The 24,602-nt window shown below is 32.7% G+C and overlaps 1 protein-coding gene across 2 annotated transcripts; it reads left to right on the plus strand.

The window, feature by feature from the left end:
• The first annotated feature begins 959 nt into the window (after positions 1–959).
• On the plus strand, positions 960–23,028 carry LOC120189968 (protein C2-DOMAIN ABA-RELATED 1-like). Of its 2 annotated transcripts, XM_039193101.1 has the most exons (6): positions 960–974; positions 7,144–7,262; positions 7,462–7,557; positions 7,637–7,939; positions 8,608–8,618; positions 23,016–23,028. In XM_039193101.1, the coding sequence occupies exons 2-4, from the start codon at positions 7,152–7,154 to the stop codon at positions 7,925–7,927; spliced, it is 498 nt and encodes a 165-aa protein (XP_039049032.1). In that variant the 5' UTR covers positions 960–974; positions 7,144–7,151; the 3' UTR covers positions 7,928–7,939; positions 8,608–8,618; positions 23,016–23,028. The 2 variants fall into 2 exon arrangements, with proteins under 2 accessions (XP_039049032.1, XP_039049031.1); XM_039193100.1 differs by lacking the exons at positions 8,608–8,618; positions 23,016–23,028 and having other exon boundaries at positions 7,637–8,080.
• The last annotated feature ends 1,574 nt before the right edge of the window (positions 23,029–24,602 follow it).

Here is a 24,602-nt window from a genome sequence, read left to right on the forward strand (position 1 = left end):
ATAAGTAATCTATTTTCTAAAGCTGGGCTTAGAGTAGGTCTAGATTCTGTATTTCCTCTCAAGAAACAAATTAATATTCTTTCCTTAACGAGAGAGGGATGGATAAAGAATAAGGACATCGGTGAATGGGTTCGATCTTCTGAAGATACTTCGGGAGCTAGTTCTTCACGAGCTCCTCCAGCAGATGACGACGATCCCGAACTTGAGCAATTAATGCAAGATATTGACGAAGCCGACGATGAGCCGGAACAACACGAGGAACAAGCTCAGTAAGAATATCATGTGCCTCCATATTTTCAATCATTCATGGAGACATTTGATTTCCGTTATGCATCCTTGGATTCTCGCTTCACTTCCATAGAATCTCACTTCTCGACTATGGAAGCTCAATAATTGGAAATTCTCCGGGAGATGCGTGCAAACAATGAGGCAACCAACGCTCGAATTAATGAACTCACTCATGAAATGGCAGCTATGTGAGCTCATTTCCCACCTCCTGATCCTCCTACGGATGCCTGAACTTTAATCTTTGCTTTGCTTGTTTGGATTGAACTTTGATATTTGCATTATTGTTAAAACATTTTGAATGCTTTTGGATTGTTTATTTTTTGTTGTTCGATTTTATGTTTAATACATTTGATTTGGATTTCGTGTTTATTTTGCATCTTTAGACATATATGACCAATTATCCATTACATGTTTATGAATATTGTTTATGAAACTAATGGCTAACCTCTCTTTTGATTGTGTTCTTAGCAGTTTAAGCTATATATATTTATAATCCATTGGCTAAATGATTTCAAAACCTTGTTTAAAATCTTTTACGAGTCTTTTTAATTTAACAAAAAGGGAGAGATAAAAGTGTTTTTGAGGAGTAGTGTTAAAGTAAGGGGGAGTAGTATTTTTCAAAATCAAAATTCATTTTGAAATTAGAAAATCTTAAAATGTTTTGTTATATCAAAAAGGGGGAGATTGTTGAAAACATTTTTATGTTTCGATATAACAAATTAAATTAAAAGAATTTTAATTTTGAAAATGATTTTTCTAAAGTATATTCGATATATTAAATCGAATATCAAAATATTACTCAAAGTATTTCAAAGTTCATTTTAAATCCTTACTCAAGTGTAAAATTAAGTTTTAATCTTAAAATAATTTTAAAACGATTTTACAAAATATTTCGAACAATTTCAAAACCAAAAATTACAGATTTCTCAGAGGGAACTGATTCCCCCCCCCCAAGGGGTACCGATTCCCCCTGAATGGTTTGGCTATGAGAATTCTAGTATGCTCGGAGGGAACCGATTCCCCCCACTGTTCAACGGTCGAAATATTTGAATTTTACACTTAGGGAACCGATTCCCCATGAGGGGTACCGATTCCCCCCACGCTCCAAGCAGAAATATTAATTGTTTTCACACTTAAACGGCTCCAAAAACTTCATTAATGATCCCCAACGTTCAGAAGTTATTCAAGGTGTATTTAAGCAAGCTTAGAAGCCATTGATAAATAACAAGAAACATCAAGCAACTAGAATCAAGAGAGAATCAAAGAGAAAGCATCAAACCTCAAGTTTGAGCATTTCAAGCCTATTTTTCATTCAATATTTATTTTACTTTCAAGAACACTTATTGTGCTAAATTGTATTTATTCTTGAGTGTTCTTTCTTTGTTCTAGAATTGTGCAAACATATTTTCCTTGTTAGGTTTTTCTTGTGAGTTTGCAAATTTGTAATATTCTCTTTGAGAAAAGAGTGTTCTCAAGAATTGGAGTATATTCTTGAGGGAGTTGTAAGGTTATCTCTTTGGCCTCAAAAGAAAGAACAAATTAGTGAATTTGTTGGAAAATCCTTAGTGTGGATAGCTAAGGTAGTGGACGTAGACTTTGGTTGATAAAGTCGAACCACTCTAAATCGCTGTGCAATTACTTTCAATTTTCTGCAAAAGCTTCCACAAAATTTTAATTGCCAATTCACCCCCCTCTTGGTCGATTCCGTCAATCGATTAACTCAACACTTACTAAACTTTTAACTTTGTTATTAATCCTTTCTAACTTCATATATCTCTTATTCTTAGTGATGACAAGTCAAATTCCTTCTCAAATTTCACTTATTAACTCTTTTCCAGAAATTCATCTAAAAACTCATTTTCTTTAATCTCTTCTATATCTCTCATCTTGTTGTTTTAGAACAAATTAAGCTTTTCTTAAGCTTAATTATCATCTAATGATCATAACTCAACCTTAAAATCAATAATTAATCAACAAACAAAGAAACTCACCTTTGAGTCAAGCCTTTACATATAAAGAAGGAAAAGGAGAAGAGAAGAGAACTCTGGAACCTTTTCTCTCTTCCCACTTGATTTCCTTATCTTATAAGGAAAATAAAAATCTTCCTTGTCAAATGACCCTTTTGCCCTTCAATTCATCTTATAATTACTAACAACTTTTATGATTTATTTCCAATAAATCATTGAACTAATCCATGGTTCTACTCTAGTCACCAAATTCTAAAACTTTACAAATTGATCACTAACCCGGTATTGAGGATGTTACAATAAGGTTTATGTGGCTTGGTATTGAGGTAATTATCAAGTTTCATTAATGGCAAAATGAACATTTGTCATTAAATGAATATTTTATTCATTTTAAGCTTAAATAAAGGTTAAATCAACATGAAATTACATAAAAATTTCATGAAACTTATTCTACTTTCAACTCCATTTTGTGCTTCCCATAACCAAGGTAAAAGAAATTTTATTTTTTATTTTTGAGCAATTTCCTTTGGATTTTGGATTACGCAGTGAAATATAAAATTGTTCTACGCGAAAAACACTATCATTTGGTACCAATATTGTATGCTAACCTTTCTTGTGTTCAAAGATCCCAAATTTTAGGGTTGTGTTCACACTAAGGTTTATGAAATTGATGAATGATTTTGATGTTTTTGAGGTTGTAGAATCATATACAAGCATGATTGTTGATTAAAAATATTTGTACATGGTTACATAAGCCTATGTTGAATTCGTCCAAACCCTAGCTTTTGGGGAAAGATGTATTTTGATGAAATTAAGTTAGGGGTTTGATTCTAGAGTCTTGAAGTGTTGAATAGAGGTTGGTTTCATGCTTGAAGCAAGTGAAAATCATGAAAACCCTAGTCTTGGGTACATAAACCATTAGGCCTTGAGGAAGATGATGGGTAAAATTGTAGAAAAATTACCATGGTTTAGAAATGATATTTGGAAGGTTCTACAAGCCTTAGAAAATTTTTTGGCCCAAAGTGTACTTTTTCAAAAGTTGAGGGAACTATTCGGAAATTTTAAAAAGTTATGGGATGATTCTGTAATTACTCAATAATTGATGTACATTACTGTAAATTACTGTTTTAGGGCTGAAATTGAATTTAGAATGTGAAATTAAGTTATTTTGGGAAGTTAACAAAGTTTAAGTACAAAATGGTGAATATTGAGAAAATTAGTGGCTTAAATGGTAATTATGGTATTAATGAGGTATTGAGGTGAAAATTAAATGTTGACATTTTTATTGGGCTTACTTGGGCTTGAATTGAATAATTTATTATAAGGACCCATTATGAATAAAAAAAAGTTAAGATGAATTTTAAAAGAACTAAAAATGATATTTTTGAGTATCATTATTTTGTATAAATGTTAGTAAATATACTTGAAGACACTAAATTTTGTCCCTTGGATTAGCGTTGTTAAAGAATATGTTTTACGTTGCATAACACATATTTTGGGGTGCAATGTTATTGCATGACATTTAATATTATTTATAGTATATAATGTATATGTATTGTATTATATAATAAATACATATTATATTACATACTATATTTAAATAATACATATTATATTGGGTATACATATTCATTCATGTGTTGTTTTTTTACAGACTTGGGCCCAACCCAACTGCCCGACATCACATGACCCAAACGGCCCAGACCCAAAGCACATGACCTTTTTCAGATTAAGGTTTCTAGAAACCCTAAGTGCATCGCAAGCCTCCTCGCCGAAGACCCCTTGTGCTTCATGCATCCCTTGGTCGTTGTTTTTCACGCAACAATCCCACCATTCTCGGCCTCACCAACGCCACGCATGAAACAAGAACAAGAGAAACCAACAAGCATTAGGATTCTAGTTAAAATAGGATTCTAAATATAGCCTATTTTTTATTATAAATGTAATCTATATCATTTGTAACACTACGTGTTGATACGAATACAAGCAGAGATTACACACATTCCATAGGGATTTACACACAAAATTATTAGCAAAGTCACAAAAAATGCAAGGAAATACGATTACTTGTAAGGTTTTCGAAATCAAATAAGAGAAAGACAATTGGAAATTACGTAGTACCGAAAAGGCGGTTCAAAGGTGTTAATCATTCTTTGATTGTAACCGACTCCCGAGACCGACACATTTCTGGTAAGACGCATATCAGTTAAGAAATAAGGTATCCGATCAACCCATTTGCTTCAAAATAAATGGTCGGTGGCGACTCCTACCCATTTAATCCAAATCGAAGTTTAATTCCAGGGTATAACCGAAAGACGGTTCCGACAATACTAATATTATATTTTATAATTATATGTGTGATTATAGATATTTGTGTAGATCCGATTAAATTTATAACATATCTGACGTCAGGAAGAGGAATATGACAGTCACTTAAGAATGCACCACGTTTCGTCTCACTCACCAAGCCGCCTGTTCAACGTTGACGTCCTCCAATCAACTCCTAATCACACATTTTACTTTGTTATCCCTCTCGATGAGCATTAACGTAGTGAACATTTTTTTAATTAAAATGTAGTGGAGACTGAATTTAGTAATAAAGAATTTAAAAAACTATATTTAAATTTAAATTTTATAAATATAACCTTATAAAATTAATATTATGAAACATTAAAAAAAACCTTAGTTGTTGCTTCAACACCTGACCTCACCTAATTACAATTGTTTTAATATTTATGTATATTTTTTGTATTTATTATTTTTTATAAATCTGAGTAAATACATGAAAATAGTTGTTCAAATACTCTCAATAATTTTAACAATAAGTACTCTAACATTTGCAGTGCTCGAATCAAGGACATCAAGATATAACAATAAATCTCTTAACACCTATTTATTTTGATAAAGAAGCCAAATTTATTTTGACACCAATTTTATTAAAAATAATTGTACAAAACTTATAAAATTAAATAAATGATCAAGAAAATATTTAGCATTTTCTATTTTCTAAAATTTTAAAAGTATTATTATTATATTCCAATTATGTTTGACAGAACATTGAGATCGTAAACACGGGAAGTCTCACATGCGGCAGTTTTAATATACGATTATGGAAAGGTGCTACCGGTTTTGTTATTATTTTTTAACATTTCCGCTAAAAAATTACTTAAAACATTATTATTTCTATCGGTTTTGTTATTATTGGGCGCTTTACCGGTTTTGTTAACATATCCGGTAAAGCTCTACCTAAAATATTATTTTTTTCAATCGGTTTTGTTATTATTGGACACTTTACCAGAAATGTTAAAAAACATTAATGTTTTAGGTAGAAATAATAATATTTTAGGTAATTTTTTACTAACGTCTTTCGTTAACAATATATTAAGGTTGTCTTACGGTAGAACTTTCCCGTAAACATTGCAAGCTGCAGTGTCCTTTGTACCAAAATGAAAAAGAAAAAAATAAACCAATTTTAAACAACTTATCAAATTAGTCGTTTCTTTCTTTTTCTATTTTAGTTTAATGGAAACAACATTAATTTTAATGTTAATCGTCGATATTCTATAATTGTTTCTCATTTATTTTTATATGTATATTTTTTTATTTCAATTCTTTTTTATAATATCGCTGATTTTTTTTAAATAATGTTACTTTTAGAATGAATGTCGCATTGTACTCCCTGCGACTTATGTAGGATGCAGCACTTGCAGTGTGTCTTCCACTCTCCTTCCATGCATCCATTTAAAAACTAATTTAAATATCAATTGAAAGTTGAATGGATATACAATTCTACTCACTCATCCCTTTCTAATTTACAATGTAAATACTAATTAAAATTTAGAAAAAACATTGAGTGTGAAAGATACATTGCAAAATTTGAGAAAATGTATTGAGTGTGGGAGACGTATTGTAAATGTTGAGTCTCTCCTGTAGGATACACTTGAGTCGTAGGGACTACATAGTGTCTCCGGGTGATCCTATTACAAATGCATTATTCGAATTCTAATTCACCATTATTCGAGTAATTTTTTCTCTGACCATTATCATAATTTTTTCTCTCTAAATTAACGACTTTATTTATATAAAAAATCATTCATAAATCCTTCCATTCCCATTACGTTGTTGATTTGATGGAGACCCCTCCACTTTCTCTTAAAAAAATCAAACATATTATTATTATATTACAATTTTACTAATTTAATAAATATATCTCAATACTTTATCATAATCGTTTCGTCTAATCCATGGAATTTAGTTCTGTTTGATCTTCCAACTATCTTTTTCAAATTCATTGCTAACGTTATATTTTGGTCACCCGTTAAAAAATTAACAGTTATATTGACATATCACCATAAGGTAATATCACATCACCATTGAAAAAAAAAATATCATGGCAGTAGTTCTATTTTCTTTAATGGAGGGTGACAAAAACATAATCAAAGTGTAATGTTAGTAATGGTTTTGAAAAAAAAAATAATTAAATGGCTAAAATGGAACCAAAATAATAGTTAAGTGACAAAATATGTGATTTACCCTTGTATTTATTGAAGAAAATCAAAATCGTCTTTCGCAGGGGTAAAAAAAATGTCCTTTTCTTTTTTGCAAGTTGTTTCTGATTAAATCAATATACGAATACAATGTAAATAGAATAATCATTGTATAATCGGCGCGTGATTATTATATGCCAATTTATTTCCAAATAGTAATTCCTCAGTTATTTACCAAAAGATACTATTATACATAGATATACATAGCCTAAAAGGCTAACACGCCTTTTGTTTAAGCTTTTCTGGGTTTTGATTCAAAGATATGTACCAAGCTTCTTAGTCAGCAGCAGCAGCCAAAGCTTTCTTTTTCTTTTTCCCTGAAAATACAGGATTAGAATCAGAGATAGATATGGAGAATTTGATGGGATTGTTGAGAATTCATGTGCAAAGAGGTGTGAATCTTGCCATCAGAGATGTTGTAAGCAGCGATCCCTATGTTGTTGTCAGTATGGGGCATCAGGTAATTTTGGAGCATTTTAGATTCTGGGTTTTGTCTCTAAGAGTTCCTGGATTTGTGTTTTAATTTCTGCTCAAAAGACAAACCCTTTTTTCCCCTGTAACTTTTCTCAGTAAACAAACATGATTGGGTCAGTAAAAATTAGTGGTTGATCATTTTACAATGAAAGATTTTTGTTCACCTACCTTCCTGATGTGTGCAGAAATTAAAAACTCGGGTGATAAAGAAGGATGTCAATCCAGAGTGGAACGACGACTTGACTCTTTCCGTTGCAGATCCTATTCTTCCAGTTAAGCTTGTAAGTATTTTCCAACCTCCACTGATTCACAATTTCCTTTTTCATTTTCTGATGACATGAATATTATGATTTTTTGCAGGCTGTATATGACAGAGATACGTTCAGTTTAGATGATAAAATGGGGGATGCAGAGTTCGAAATTGAGCCATTTTTAAACGCAGTAAAGATGCGTCTGCAAGGTCTTCCAAATGGAACCATAATCACCAAAGTTCAGCCGAGCAGGCAAAACTGTCTAGCGGAAGAGAGTTGCATCATTTGGAGCAATGGGAAAGTCGTTCAAGACATGTTCTTGAGGCTCAGAAACGTGGAGACTGGTGAAGTTGAGCTTCAGCTGGAATGGATCGATGTTCCTGGTTCAAGAGGACTTTAACTACTTTGAATCATTCTACAATATGGGTGTTTCACATGCTTTCAGACATGAGTATATCCGAGTAATATAGCTTAGATCAAGTAATTTATGCTATTATAGTTGTTGGGTAGTCTCTTTAAGACATAGGATGCATATATTGTAGATTTTAAGTGTCATAAGCTGGAACCAATCAACGGTTACTTCTTTGTTCATACATGCCAAGGAAATAGACTGTTTATTAATTTTAGATTCTCAATATCTTTCATTAAAACAGTGAATCTTGTGAATTTATTAAATTACTTAAATGATAAAGGGGTTGGGTTCTTGTTTTGTTCAAGAAGACCCAGATTCGTGCAATTACATTTACAGAGAGTATATTGTCATTAAGTAAAAAAAATTTATGAATAAATATTAACATATAATCTTCTCATACTATATAAAAATAATAATGAAGCTCATAAATCCTGCAATAAGAATAGACAGCAGTGTATTTTTAGGGGTTTAATGACGTTTATAAACGTCAAAACAATATTTACGACTTAGAAAAACAACGCCGAAAGCACCACTACAACGAGTGCCGTAAACACCAATGCGACTAATAGGGCCGACGTGAAAATATAGATATGACGTCCGAGAGATATGGTCGGATTTTTCCTAACAATCAATGTCGTTGGGTCAAGTTTCGATATCGATACCTATACTAAATATATAAGTAAATTCCTTAAAAAAAAATAATCCTTTTAAGAAGATTCTCAACGAGAGACAAAATTACAATATCATTGTGTATAATATTATACACAAGAGGTGACATATCACTCACCAACACATCCTCAATGCATTCATATTCACAATTCCTCAATGATGAGGCAAATCATCTATAAATAGTTATAAACACAAAATTGTTATTTAAGGCATTTCTTTATACATGTTATTTAAATAAGTTAATATGTTCTCGTTTGTGCCTAAAAACACATAAATTTTCAGACAAACATTTTTGTCCTGAAACTCAATTCAATGGTTTAATTGTTGTAAACTTGACTTTGATATCATCAAATGTTATGTCTCAAACTTGATCAGGATGGTTTAACTTAGATTTAAAATGATACGTTAATTATCAAAGTGACTAAGAACAAATATCAATTTAATTACAAGTATTTCGAAGCCTACAGGCATGGAGAATAGTTATTTCCCACCAAAATTTCATTAAACGGTTAAAATTTTAGAATAACCCTCACTTTTAAGTTTAAAATCAATTTACTAAGCACTTCGACAATTATACTAAAAAGTTTCTAAAATTAGTATGCAAATAAACAAGCACTTATATACTAGGGTGATTTGAAATAAAATAAATTCAAATTGGGGATACCAATTTTAAAAATAAGGTTTTTGTGGTCTAAATTGTAAAACTTGAAATTATTTTTAAATATCAAACAAAACCAAGTTTTTCAGAATATTCATGAAATTAATCGAACATTTGATTATTAGAATAAAATTCAGAAATATATTTAAATTTAAATAAGCCATAACCAATTAACTAAAATTTTAAAGGATTAAATTAAAAGAAAATACAAATTATTGGACCAAACTGTAAATTCCATATTACTTATGGACTGAAATGCACATTCGAACTGCTTCCGAACTTCAGGATTGAAAGTGACGAATCCTATTTGCAAAAAGAACAGATTGTGCGAGGAGTAAGATATTTTCACGCGGTATTAAATATAGAGAAAATAATTTCGGTCATCGAAAATGCCTTATAATATACGATTTTAATTAAATTTTTTTGGATTTGTGAAAATGACCAATAAATTTGCAACGTGAACTCCAATTTTACAACACAGGTTCCAAAATCGCAACGCGAATTTTAGTACTGTTTACCTATATCGGTAATTAGCGTTAGGAAATTTGAAAATCGCATTGCGATAGTACTGTTTACCGATATCGGTAATTAGCGTTGCGAATTTGAAAATCGCAATGTAAACAATACTATCGTAATGCGATTTTCAAATTTGCAACGCTAATTACCGATATAGGTAAACAGTACTATCGCAATGTAAATAGTACTATCGCAATGTAAATAGTACTATCGCAATGTAAACAGTATTATCGCAATGCAATTTTCAAATTCGTAACGCTAATTACCGATATAGGTAAACACAACTATCGCAACGCGAATTTCTGAAATTGAGTTGCGAATTTGGAAACTGTGTTGCGATTTATCGCACTGCGTATTTGGAAACTGTGTTGCGAAATTGGAGTTCGCGTTGCGAATTTGTTGGTCATTTTCGCAAATCCAAAAAAAGTTGATTAAAATCGTATATTATAAGACATTTTCGGTCACTGAAGTTATTTTCTCTTAAATATATGTAAAATTAAAGAGTTTAATATCTTATAAGTGGATCTTAATATATATATATATATATATATATATATAAGGTTATGATCTACTTACACAATATGAAACACTTTAGTTATACATAGAATTAAGATCGTTGGTTGAGCTTGAGATTGACTCATTGTTTTTTTTCCTAGTAAATATATTCTCATTTCCTACTATTAATCTTATTCATCTAACGATCTTAAATATGTGTAAAACTAAAAGAGTTTTACGTTGTGTAACATGATTTTATCCTTATATATATATATATATATATATATATATATATATATATATATAATATATATATTAATTTTTATACATTTTTAGAATGGTTGGAGAAGTGAAAATAGATGAATGAGATTAACGGTAAGAAATGAGAATATATTCACCGGAAAAAAAGTTAATCTCAATCGTCTATTTTTTACTCATCAAACAATTCTAAATCTATGTAAATCTAAAAAAAATTACATTGTGTAATTCGATCTAAAAAATATGGAATTGATCTTATTCATCTATTTTCGCTTATCTAATGATATTAAATCTATGTAAAATTAAAAGAATTCTAAATTGTGTAAGTGAATCCTGAAGACACTAAATTTTTATCCCGTTTTATTATTTTTATTATTATAATAATAATTATTATTATTATTATTATTTATTAATATTATTATATTTACATGCCAAAAATAAAAAAACAACCCAACCCAATTACAAATCCCGGAGGCCCAACATTAAGAAACCCTAAACCCAACAAGGGTTTCATCACCTCAACAGCTAGCCGCCTCAATCTCAACCGTTTGATTTGGTAAGATCAAACGGTCCAGAAGCCTCCAAAGGAAACCCTAGGGTATCATCACCCTAGGGCCACGTCGCCACTTCCCTTGCTGCCACCACCCCGCCGCCTCAGGAAGCTGCTACTACCGCTTCAACAGAACGCTCCAGAAGGTCCAACTACCCCTCCACGCTACAACTCTATGGTGACTCACCGAGCTTTACACTTGTGATTGGTCCAAAACGAGACTCGGTGGTGGCTATAAAGCCATCGGTCACCTGCAAGGAAAAAAAAAGAGACGAACACAGACACGAGAAACAACGGAAAACGAACAGACGAAGCAAGCCAGAAAACCAACAGACGAAGCAAACACAACGAACACCAGCAACCAGAGGCAAGAAGACAACCAAAAGAAAAAAAAGGAGAGAAGCCTTACCCTTGACGCTTTGTTCACTCTCGGAAATCCCAAACGTCGCCGGAGATCCAAACATCGAAGGTAAATAAAACCTAGATCTACGGGGTTTGAGGGATTTTTATGACAAAAGGAGGCTAGATTTGGTCTTAGTATTAAAAGAAGGTTATTTTGGGGTAACTTGGCGATTTTCGGCCACCGTAGAGGGTGACCGGCGGGGCGATTGGCGTCGAAGCAAGGCGGCCGACGGTGTCTGGTTCTCCCTCTGGTGAGGGAAAACCAGAGAGAACGAGAGCTTCTCTCTCAAATGAGAGAGAAGCAAAAATTAAAAATGAAGGAAGATGGCCCTAAGGCCGGTCATTTAAGGGTTTAAATACCCTCTCCCAAATGACGTCGTTTTGGGGGAGGGTGTTTCTGTAATTTTATAAGGGGTAAACCCCTTTCGCGATGTTCCATGTTTGTAATCTTTACAAAATAGTCACCACCAGTTATTTGTATTTATTTTAATTTGACATTCGAATTTTAATATATTATGTTTTAGTCATTAATCAGTAAATATTTATATATTTAGGATAAATATTATATTTAGTCCCTCATATTTTTATATTTAATATTTCAATCCCGAATAACTACTAGGTTAAATCACACTGTTAGCGCTCAAATTTTATAATATTTCGAGTTAGAGCATTTAAGTTTTATAGCTTATAATTTAATTATTAATTATTTTTACCATAAGCTTTTATTTTATTATTTACACCTATAGTTTTAATTTTCTATATTCTAGTCACATATTATTATTATGTTTAAATTATACTTTTAATACCCATATTTTATTTCGAATTAGAATTTTGAGTTTCATATTTTAGTCACTTATATTTTAACCGTAAGTTTTATATATTTTGCAATTTAATTTCATAAGTTTAATTTCTTTTATTTTAATTATTATTTATTTACAATTTAATCATTACAATTTCAATATATTTATTTATTATTATTATTATTATTATTACAAATATATATATATATATATAATATTTATTTATTTATTTTTATCCTATTTGTAAATTTAATTTTATAAATTAGATTTAAGAAAAACAATTATATATATATATATATATATATATATATATATATATATATATATATATATATATATATTCAATATTAAGAAAGGGCAGTCTTAAAGTAACTGGATGTTCATTTTCTGATATTTTTAAATAAATAAATATTTTATTTTTATTTTTATAAATTTTATTTTTTTTAATGTTTTATTAATATTTATTTATTTATTTTATTAAGAAAGGAGTTGTCTTAAAGCACCTAGAAGCCCTTTTCTGATATTTATAAGTAAATAAATATATTATATAAAAATTAATAGATTTTATTAAAATCATAATAATAAATTTGAAATAATATGATTAAATTAAATACATCTTTGAATATTTAAATTTCTAATAATAGAGACAATTTATAATTAATGAGTACAAATTTTTTGGCATTGTGGGGGTGCTAACCCTTCCCCAAACGTAATCGACCATGAATCCCTTTTTATTATTAAAAAGAAACAAATTTTTGGTTAAAACACAGATCAATTTATCTTTTAACTGATGTTTTCTTAAAAATTCTTTTAAAAGATAATTTTTAGGTATTCGACCTACCTGATCTAAAAGGCCGATGGCGACTCCCAAAACATTTTAAAAAAATTATTTTATCGACATCACTCTTCCCGCCAAGTAAATAATTTCGTGCCCGGGCGAAAACCGGTTACGACAGCTTGGCAACTCCGTTGGGGACTGATCAAACTTTAAAATCAATTACAAATTGTCTCTATTAATTAGAAATTAAAAATTCATATATTTAATTTATTTATGATTCTTTCTTCTCAAAATTTTTATATATACTTATTATTTTCATAATATTTATATATATTATTTTATTAAATATTTTATTTTATTTTTCAAGTATTAAATTTCATTATCTATTGTCTGTCAGAAGTCTGAATATTTCTCCTCACACACAATACTTGCATTGTATAAACATAATCTCTATAACTGAGATTTGTCCCTTTTAAGTGGGAGTGAAAGCGACGTCTTCGTGAGAATTTATTCTCTGTGTCAGACCTAGCAAGTAGCTTTCGGGGTTCATATGCTCTATGTCTTCGTGGGAATTTATTCTCCGTGTCAGGCATAAAGAAATGTGTCCCCTCTAATTGAACTCGATCTGCTTAAGTCTGTAGTGGACTAGGATTGAGGGTTGGCAGCCTAAGAGGGCACCAACAAGGATAGTTCGAGTACCTTTACTCTTAGAACTGAAACCCTGCATATAATAAACCTTAGAAATTCTCCTGATCTGAGACTGTACTGAATCTCTGTCTGTAGGTGTACACAAAGGAGAAATAAGCTTTAGCTTTCAATTTATTTTATTTTCTTTTTCCTGAATAAATGCATGCGAACTAGAAATCATGCAGTTAGGTTAATTTTCTCAAACAAAGCATGGAACTAGAACGCATGAGGTTAGGATATATTATATACCTTGATAGATAGAATCTTTCTTGGTACTAACCAATTTATTTTTTCCCTTCCCATTTTTATTTTTCATACATTTTGTTTTGCTCTAACTTGTTTATATTGATTTCTTTCGTTTGCATTGAATGATCATAGAATAACCAAAAGGTGTTGAGTTGAAAGACTTTTCATCAAATTGGAAAGAAATCATAAATGGACAAAAAGTTTTATGATCGAACAAAATATGACGCAACCATGGAATGGTATCCTGAGGGAACTCCGAAGATAGAGGAGAGATATGCACCTAAAGATCATGTGTCCATTAAGGAGCAAGAGGACATACGAGAAATAAGAGAGCAGATGTCCAAGATGATGGATGGAATATCTATTTTGGCTAAAGGAGAAGAGATTCCTGCACAGAAAGAGAGAAAGCTTAATGAAGATAATCCTGCAATTTCATATATGCAAGGGATATCTGATCCTAACCAATTTGAGAAGTTGCAGACAATCATTATTTGTATTCACAAGTTGTCTGGAGATATTCAGGAAATGGTGACAACTGTAAAAGCTCCCAAAGATGAGAAGAAATCATATAATCTGAAATCGACGAAGTTTAGTCTACTCTCGACGTCTAAAACTCAGGTTTAATCCAAGATAAAAGGTGGTTCTCATTTTGATGTTATCCCTATATCATATAAAGATTTGTATAAAAAAATACTTGAAGCACGATAAGTGGCCCCGTACTATATAAAACTGTTCCAATCTCCGTATCCGAATTGGTATGACATCAAAGTTTATTGTGAATATCATGCCGGAACTCAAGGACATACCATTGAGAATTGTCTTGCCTTCAAACAACGAGTCCAAAGTCTTTTGGATCATGGAACCTTACAATTTATGACAAATGATCAACCTAGTTTGGTAACTGAAGGTCCTGCTAGATTATTACCAAAAGTGGACAAAGGTAAAATTATCAGTAGGGACACCCAGCAAGAAGAAAATTTGCTGACGTCTGAGGCTCAAATACGTCATTTAAAGATTGAAAACGATAAATTGAGCACCAAAATGGAAACCATGCAGGAAGATTTCCAGAAGGTCAATCAAGCCTTTCAAAATTCTAGCATAGGAAACACCCCAGAAGAGTGGATAACAAGGGTCACCAAACTGAAAAAGAACTATAACATACATGAAGGTCGAGCCAAGAAGTTTTATCATGATTTAAGAGCTGCAGAAGAAAGGCGCAATACCTCTGTCATTGAATTCAAAAAATGTCAAGCCAAGAATCAAATGTTGAATAGTGTTATGACCAACATGGAAGCATCATATCAGATTCATCAGCTTGAGATCGATATTGAATTAAAAGTCACTATGGACAAGAACAAGACATTGAAGAAATGTTTAGATGATTATGGAGATCTTGTACGAGAACTTATGGAGCACAAAGATTTTCTCACAAGAAAAAAGGAACAATATTGTTTACAACTTCGAGAATTGACACAGAGAATGAAGGAAAAAGACAATTTCATGAAGGAAGTTACTGTTCAAACAAGTAAGGTGGCTCATAAACTGGTAGACTTTGCTGGCCTCGCTAGAGAATTAAATCAGATGGATAACTCCACACCTGAACATGAGTGGAATTTAATTTGGCTTTTAAGAGAAATAGAGAAATTAGGAGTAAAAGCCATCCCCTATATGTAAAAGTTTTGTTTGATGCACAGAAACTTTTGTGTTCAATGAAATCTGTTCTAAAATGATCACTCTTGAGTAACACCTTTTCATACAGGCATTTGCATTTTGCATTTTTGTATTTTTACGTTTGTATTTACATTTACATCATGCATTAAAACATATTTAAATGTTTATTTATTTTCAAAATGAAATAAAATGACAGTCTTAATATAACTGGATGTCATATTCTGGTATTTTAAATAATTTACATTTATATTTTTGCATTTATGTATTTATGCATTTTGCATTTACATTTTTTATTTGTTAAAGTATTGATATATACATTAATTATAAAAACATATAAATAATTCATGAAGGGTTCTGTAACAGTAAAATTGAGACCATTCATTCATATTGTACCATCATCATGAAAACAATGGAACAATCTAATGAGAGACTACAAGATCAGTGGCCAGAACAATTGACATGGTTACCTCAGGATACAAAGAAAGAAATATCGAATTCAGTACCAGATGGACCAAATCAAATTATTCAGGGGATGACATCTTACAAGGAAGAGATAACTGCTAAAGAGCAACAGTGCTATCAGATTAATGAGTCAATAATGATAATATACCCTGGGGCACCCCACTTGAACCCAAATAATAGCCTCATTAATTATTCACAATATGAGGAGAGATTCAAGAAGATGGATGAATCAATCAGAAATATGAAAGATGTTAATGCCTCCCGCAAAGAATTAGAAGCAAGAGAGCTCAGCTTGATTCCAGACTTGGTTATTCCCCATGAATTCAAAATGCCTGATTTTGAGAAATATGATGGCACCAGTGTCCCCTAATCCATTTGAGAATGTTTTGCAAAAAAATGGAAGGATATTTAAGTTTTGATGATCTGTTAATTCACTCATTCCATGCTAGCCTCATTGGACCAGCAGTAGTCTGGTATAATCAGTTGACCCAAGAGCAGATTAAAAGATGGGTTGATCTAGCTAATGCATTCTTGGGACAATATCGATATGTTAAAGGCTTAACTCCAACACGTATGGATCTTCGAGGATTAAGGATAAAAGCCAATGAAGGGTTTAAGAAGTATTCCTTAAGATGGAGAGGAGTAGAAGAACAAGTTCAACCTCCCATGTTAGAAAAAGAGATATTACATATGTTTCGTGATTCCTTTCTTGCTCCTTTTTTCGAGTTAATGCATGCAAATCCGACGAAGGAATTCGAGAATCTTGTGATAAGTGGAGAATCAATTGAAAATGTAGTCAACGAAGGAAACTCAAATGTCACATCCAAGAGCCCGACGGTTCAAAAAGCAAAAGCTGATAATGTGAATGAGTGTCCCATCCAGAGTCCCCGCAATTGCAAAAGAAAAAGAGCAAGTATTTGTTCAGATCGACCAAAGAAAGTCATGCGATCAAGAAAAACTTTGGAAGTGTTCCAAACTTCCATTTCAGACTTGTACCCTCATTTGGTTAAAGGTCGATACATTACACCAAAACCAACGAAAGTACCACCAAACCCTTTTGCCCATTGCTATGATCAAAATAGTTTCTGTAATTTTCATTTGGGGGTGAAGGGGCATTCAACAGAGAATTATTGGCAACTGTTAAAATAAATAGAGACGCTTGTTGACAAAGGAGTCTTGATACAAGAAATGATCAAGAAATGGGGGGCAAATAAGGATAATGACCTTGATCCTATTACACACCCCAACATTAGAGAAGTAATGATGCATAAACAAGTGGAAGTGTTATCTACCACTCTAGTACTTTTTTATTTTCAGCATCTTGTTTGAACTTTGTTTTGTTCCTTTCTCCGCTTTTTGTGCAATAAATAAACCTGTGTTGCTTTTATGGTTATGAACAAGGAATTAAATTTTAATCTTGAAATTTTTGAGTATCAAAGTATATTAAATATTCTTTTTCAAGAATTATAGATCTTTGGCAAGTGATAAAATTATACCTTTCGTATCCCGAACAATGCCAATTACTTGATCCTTACAAAAACCAAATCATCACATACATTTATCTGAGACTTTAAAGTCATATCTCTACTTGTTTTTGAGACATCAAATCCAAATGTTTACCTTCTCCGGTAAAGTTGATGGGTTCATTACCTTCCACTATATACACGACTTCCAAAGTCATACCTTTGTCCTTCCATATACAAAACCATCATGAACCAAAAGACATCAAAAGAACCAAATTTTCAAATTATCCGTGAATCTTCCTGCAAGAAGAGACGAGATGAGGCATTATGGATCAACTTATCGAATATAATTTCGAGTGATTGGGGTATACTCAAAGAACAAGAAAAAAAATGGATTGATTCGAATAAATAAGTCATGCATTAATTACATTTTCATGTAAATAAAGATTAATCTTGAATATTCATCCCCCTGGGGATAATTCTTTTTACAAAGGCTTATGTGTATGAGATAACGAACGACATTGTTTCATTTATCCTTTCAAATATATATATATATATATATCCCTTGTTGTCCCTTTTGAGCCTATAATATTTTTTTCTGATTCAACCTTAACCAAGGATCACCCTCCACCTTGGAAGGCAAGAAAAAGGATATCTGCTCACAGGAATAAAGATTGTCAATTACGAAGGCAAATATTTATGAAATGAAGAGAGTTTTGAACTATAAGGTAGATCAAATGCAAAGTGCTTGAAGATCAATCCATTCAAGAATAACGAAATAATTTTCGAAATACAAGAGGAAAAGGAGGTTCTCAAAGCAATTGAAGTCATATACTCAAAAAAATGGAAAAAAAAAGGGGGGAAAATGAAAAAAATGAAAAAAGAAAAAAATTGAATCATGATTGGTGACTCATTGAGCCTCAAGCTACAAGGTTAATCAAGTACAATAAGTTCAAAGATTCATATTCAACAAGAAGCACAAGAAATACAAGAGATGAATAAATCTTATGGAAAAATCCCCAACAAAGCAGATCCAAGACAAGCAAGGCAAAATTGAAGGCATCAGAATGAATTGATCAGTGGTTTAATTACCCTTAAAACACTTGTTTGGGCCTTTTTATCCCTTTCTTTCGTAACCATAACCCATGGTCTACGTTACGTACCTGAAAAATCCATTCTAATCATACATGGATTTCTACGTGAAAGGGACTATCTTCAGATTTCATTCCGCCTCTCAGGATTGATTTTTATTTACAAAATTATTTTTAAAATCTTTAATACATGATATAAAAAATGATAAAAGGGGAGTTCAAGATGTAAATTTTTAAATAACATCTTGGAACCAAAGAAGGATTCGAGTTGAAAACCTGAAAAGACGGCTCGAATATTGAATGGTGCAACAACGACATAAGAGACGATCTTAAGCTCTTGATAAAGCACCGCACATCCCAAAGACGTTCCTGAGATTCGGGAACCAAGAAGTATCTCCATCAGATGAGCATAACAACCATTTCTTCAAGATAGTGGAATCTCAAAGAAGACATATATGCTTGACCAACCTGAGAGACCTTACTTTACCAGAATCAACCTACACCTTAAATCAATCAATAATTTTGACACTTGCCATAGGACTATGATTTTTGAATGATTTAAAAGAGTAGTTGATTTATTTGATATTCATTAATTTCATGTCTTATGATTTGATTTATATTGTGAACCTGTGATAAGAAATATTTTACAAAATTATTTTATTCTTCGATAAAGAAATGAGAAAAAGCATTTTCAAACAGGACAGTCTCAAATGAAGAAAGTCCTTGAAGCAAGTTGTTTCCTATTCTACCTCTATTAAAGAGAAAGAATAACTCAGGCCAAAATGATGAAGCACTTTTGAAATCAAGTGGTCTGAAAAGCCAGAAATTTTGGAGAATTGAACTTATGATGCTCTTTTGTGGCATTATCAGCAACTTATCAAGAATGATTACCTTATTCTAAAAGGACATACTGAAAACCTATTTCAACTAAACCTTTCCATGGTTCGGGAAGAGTGGGATATGACAGTGTGTATCTTGAAGCAGCAGAAGAGGCAGTCACTGTAGCAGTCATTGCAAGAGAAATGCACCAACAAAAATCTTCTAGTTCATCCTGATGATGTTTATTTCTTCCAGTAAAGTTGTTACACTGGATGACACCAACAACAAGGTCGAGTCCGTTAAATCTACTCATCAATTGCTCCAACTGATCACATTTCAGTTCTTGAACATTTCAAGGATATGCCAAGACAGTAAAAGGTAACCTCTAAATCAATGATTCCAGAGAAAAGAGACAGAACATTGATACCACCGGGGAACATGTCTTTAGCAGATCCTCCTCCTTGTGTATGGTTTTTAGGGAAACCTAGAAGTATTTCCACCTCATCAGGTTCAAGTGGAATAACTTTATTCCTTCCAACCCATACCAGATTCCATTTTCGGCAATCATCAAGAACATACTTCTGGACACTCGAAAGAGGATTCATCGTCATAAGCTTCAAGAGCTTTACAGATCCTTTCTGTCAATTTGGCACTTCCTGTACATATTTGTAAACAATTCAACTTTTTTCTTGGATCCCAAGAAGGTCACCATTTCTTTGTTAATGGACAAGCATCATGTATGGTGCGTGGAGGAAGAAGAATAAGAGAAATTCTTTTCTCAATTGGCAGATTATGAATATAGCCCCTTTTCAGTGCAGCAGCATAAAAATAATTCGAATCTACAAATTCTGGATCTGCATCATATAAGTACCGTGATATTTTGGTCCAAACACCAACTGCAGCAAGTACCACATTCTCATAGTAGAAATGAGAAGGCCCAATAGCATCTTCTGGAAGTTTTCTTTGAGTAATCTGATCGGATTCAGTAGGAACCCCAAAACCAATCATTGGATTTGGAAGATGAACTGCATGATCATCTTCATTAAGAAGCTTCTTTTCAATCTTCCTCTACTTCTTCCTTTTCTAAAAATCATAGCCCGAGTTTTGCCTTTGCTTGTAATTGGGGTCATTACATAATGGTTTCCTATCTTCTACCAAAAAAAGTGTATCAGCAGCCTTAACCATTTGAGCAGCACATATAAAACCTGTCAACTCTGCAATTGATGAATCCAGATCACATTTCTCCATGGCTATTGAAGCCTCAGCCTCTGAGTTCCCCATTTTTTGTCAAGTATAACAGTTTATTCTCCTCATCAGAATCAGAATTCAGGATTTCTTTGGTATCAGAATAATTATCAATATCTGTGAAATAATCCTGAAAGATCGTTTCATAATCAGATGAGTAGTTATCAGAATCAACATGTTGAATGGGTGTGGATTTTTGAAGAGCCTGTACCAGTGTATATGTAGTCTTGCTAGTACATCAGATTACTGTTCACATAAATTGGTTTCTCTCCCACAGAAAACTATATTCCAGAAATAGCCTTCACTGAAAGATGATAAGCCACTGTGTCGGCCTGGAATGGACTACCAAGCAATTTATACCGCTCTGTCCTACTAGACCCCTCCATATCCAGAAGATGATCACCTCATTCAGAAGATGCACTATCTTAGACGTTTCTGTCAGAATGATTGAACACTTCTTAAGTTTGCGACAACATGAAGAGAATTCCTCTTGACAACATTGTTGTTTAATGACACCAGAATGAGAGCATTCAAGATTAACATATTTGTGTAAAGATCACGAGTACCCTCAATGGAGCATTAGCAAAATTGGACCTCGTGAGGATCATGAGATTCAAGTCAAACAGACATTGAGAGTAAACCTTACAGTTTAGAGTGTTGGGGGCATTTTGAAGACCAATTCAGACAGATTCATGTGGGACATCTTGAAGGCACATTTCAACCAGAAATAAGAACGGTGAGGCATTTTGAAAGCTCACATCAACAAGAAGCAAATGCTAGGGCAGACTGAAAGCCCATTTCAATCAGAATCAGGAATGTTGATGTATTTTGAAAATTCATATCAACAAATACTGGGGCATGCTGAAGACCCATATCATCATGTGTTAAAGATCATTGACTTGAGCAAATATTTCCAATGAGACAAAAAAGTATGAAGAATGAAAATGGTGAAGCAGTGACAGTCGAGCTGATTATACATGATTGTTTCGTTCATCAGGCAATTGTATTAGGGTCCTGTTGTTGAACAAATATCTACTCAGCAAGTATGGTTTCAAATACCCAATCTTCTTAACCATGTGTCATATGACAGCGTGTTCTTTAAGCTACATCACGGTTGCATAGATAAAGATGGTCCCCAGGCAGACTATTCGATCCAGGGTCCAGTTCCTCCAGATCTCAGCTTTGAATTTAGTCCTTTGTGTGTCAGTAACGATTGGAAATATTTCTTTAAGATTCTTGACAATTAGTTTCAATCATGTTGTTAAGGCTACAAAATTGTTTTTCACATCAGTTTTGCTTACTTGATAACATTGAAGAGGGAGGCTTGACTTATGTATATTACCCTTATTCTCGTTGTTACTAGGGTTATCATTGCCAGCCAGGCTGAATTGAGTTTTCATCAATTGGGATTTATCATGTGCATTTCATCTACAGCAACAAGAATTCCATGAACCTTTTTCTGTACATGGTTCCTATAACATATGTGTTTCTATGTCCTACAACACTCATTACGGAAGAAAACGTGATCGATATTACTTTTTCCTTGCTCAAGACAATATCAAGATCAGTTGGTATCTCTTATTCAATTTGACAATATCATATCTTGTGAATTTGACCAACTTTTTGGACATGAAACATGCCAACATATCATTTGTATTCCCATTGAATTTTGTTCTCAAGTGGTCTTGTGACATCATACAAAAGCTTTGAACATTGTGCAAAGAGCTTCCCTGACCAAAAAGTTATGCAGAAACCACAGCTGGATGAATGTGTTGTCAAGTGTTTTACAAGCCAGTAATTATGGTGCTGAACCAATGCTGCAATCATATGGTATTTCCATTTGTTGATCCAAGATGAAGTTTGTCTTCTCCAACCCCAAGGTTAGAAGTGAGATATGATGAAGATTTCTTTCCACAGAAGGGAACCAGAAATTTTAACAACAAGAAACTAGTGGAGCCAACTAAGGTTGAACAACAGGTTGTTGTTAAGCATCTTGACATGATATGGTTCAAATTGCCTTGTTCGAGATCTGATTAGATGTGGAGACATGAAAGGAATTGGGATAAATCCTCCTTGTGATGTGTTTCAAGAGTCAAAACAGAACAGACACTACTCTCCTAATTAATTTGCTGAATCAGGCATATCTACATCTACATCTTCAAAGATGATAGATTCTCTCTCCGAAGATGATATATTCTCTTTTCAAAGATGAAAGCTTTATTGGATTTCTACACAAGTCTAGACAAAGAAAGTCGATTTTATCCAGACAAAATGGGGCATCAAGGTCATAGTTCTAACTACGAAAAGAGTTCCATAAATAAAACATTTTCTTCTGAGACTTTAATGCAAATGAAGCAACGAAGACACAAAGATTGCTCTTCCAAATCATAAATGCAATTTGAAATGATATTTTGACCAAGTGAAGGAAGACCAAGTTCACCACTTTGAAATCAAATAAAGATGAACTTGATATTCATGCCTCATATTTAGACATTTGCAAATAGGGGTATTTTCATTCATTTTATCCATGTTGAATATTTGACAGGAACTTCAAAGATTTTAGCAAATATTTGAATCCATTACTCAATGGATCAACATGCCAGGTAGAGTTCATAATGAGAATAGCTCATTTGAATAAGGAAGAAGAAGTTCATAATGAGAAGAACTTGTTCGACTTTTTGTTTTAATTCATCACCCGATGGATTAGCATTGCCAGAAAAAGTTCATAATGAGAAGAACTTATCTGAAGAAGGAAGAAGAAGTTCATAATGAGAAGAACTTGTTCAACCTTTTGTTTGAATTCATCATTTGATGTATCAGCATTACCAGGTAGAGTTCATAATGAGAAGAACTCATCTGAAGATGGAAGAAGAAATTCATAATAAGAAGAATTTGTTCAAATTTTTGTTTGAATTCATCACTCGATTGATCAACTTTTCCAGAGAAGAGTTCATAATGAGAAGAACTTATCTGAAGAGGAAGAAGAAGTTCATAATAAGAAGAATTTGTTCAACCTTTGTTTGACTCTATCACGGAAGGAGATAGATCAACATCAACATTTCCAGAAGTGTTCATAATGAGAAGAACTCATCTGAAGAAGGAGAAGAAATTCATAATGAGAAGAATTTGTTCAACCTTGCCTTAATTTATCACATATGAAGTTGAATCAATGACACCTCTTTCAAGGATCATCATTTCCAGAAGAAGTTCATAATTAGAATAACTTGTTCAAACTTTTTGCTAGATTACATCACAGAATGAGATGAATTGTCATCCCCAGTGGAAGAGTTCATAATGAGAAGAACTTGTTCAACATTGTCATCTTAATTAAGAGAAGTCAACTGAATAAAAATTTATTGTCTTTTCATCTTTGCCCTATTCTTGTTAATACAAGAATGTGCAAAGAGGGGCAGCTGAAGACACTAAATTTTTATCCCGTTTTATTATAATAATAATAATTATTATTATTATTATTATTTATATTATTATATTTACATGCCAAAAATAAAAAAACAACCCAACCCAATTACAAATCCCAGAGGCCCAACAGTAAGAAACCCTAAACCCAACAAGGGTTTCATCACCTCAACAGCCAACCGCCTCAATCTCAACCGTTGGATCTGGTAAGATCCAACGGTCCAGAAGCCTCTAGAGGAAACCCTAGGGTATCATCACCCTAGGGCCACGTCACCGCTTCCCTTGCTGCCACCACCCCGCCGCCTCAGGAAGCTACTGCCACTGCTTCAACAGAACGCTCCAGAAGATCCAACTGCCCCTCCATGCTACAACTCTGTGGTAAGTCACCACCATAGCTATGGTGACTCACCGAGCTTTACCCTTGTGACTGGTCCAA

This window comes from Hibiscus syriacus, unplaced genomic scaffold, assembly GCF_006381635.1.
Source record: "Hibiscus syriacus cultivar Baekdansim isolate YM2019G1 unplaced genomic scaffold, ASM638163v2 tig00116962_pilon, whole genome shotgun sequence".
In the NCBI taxonomy this organism is placed as follows: domain Eukaryota; kingdom Viridiplantae; phylum Streptophyta; class Magnoliopsida; order Malvales; family Malvaceae; genus Hibiscus; species Hibiscus syriacus.

Coding starts and splice junctions, on each gene's coding strand:
- LOC120189968 (XM_039193101.1), top strand. CDS start 7,152: ATGGAGAATTTGATGGGATTGTTGAGAATTCATGTGCAAAGAGGTGTG. Junction 7,263..7,461: donor TTGTCAGTATGGGGCATCAG/GTAATTTTGGAG, acceptor TGATGTGTGCAG/AAATTAAAAACTCGGGTGAT. Junction 7,558..7,636: donor CTATTCTTCCAGTTAAGCTT/GTAAGTATTTTC, acceptor GATTTTTTGCAG/GCTGTATATGACAGAGATAC.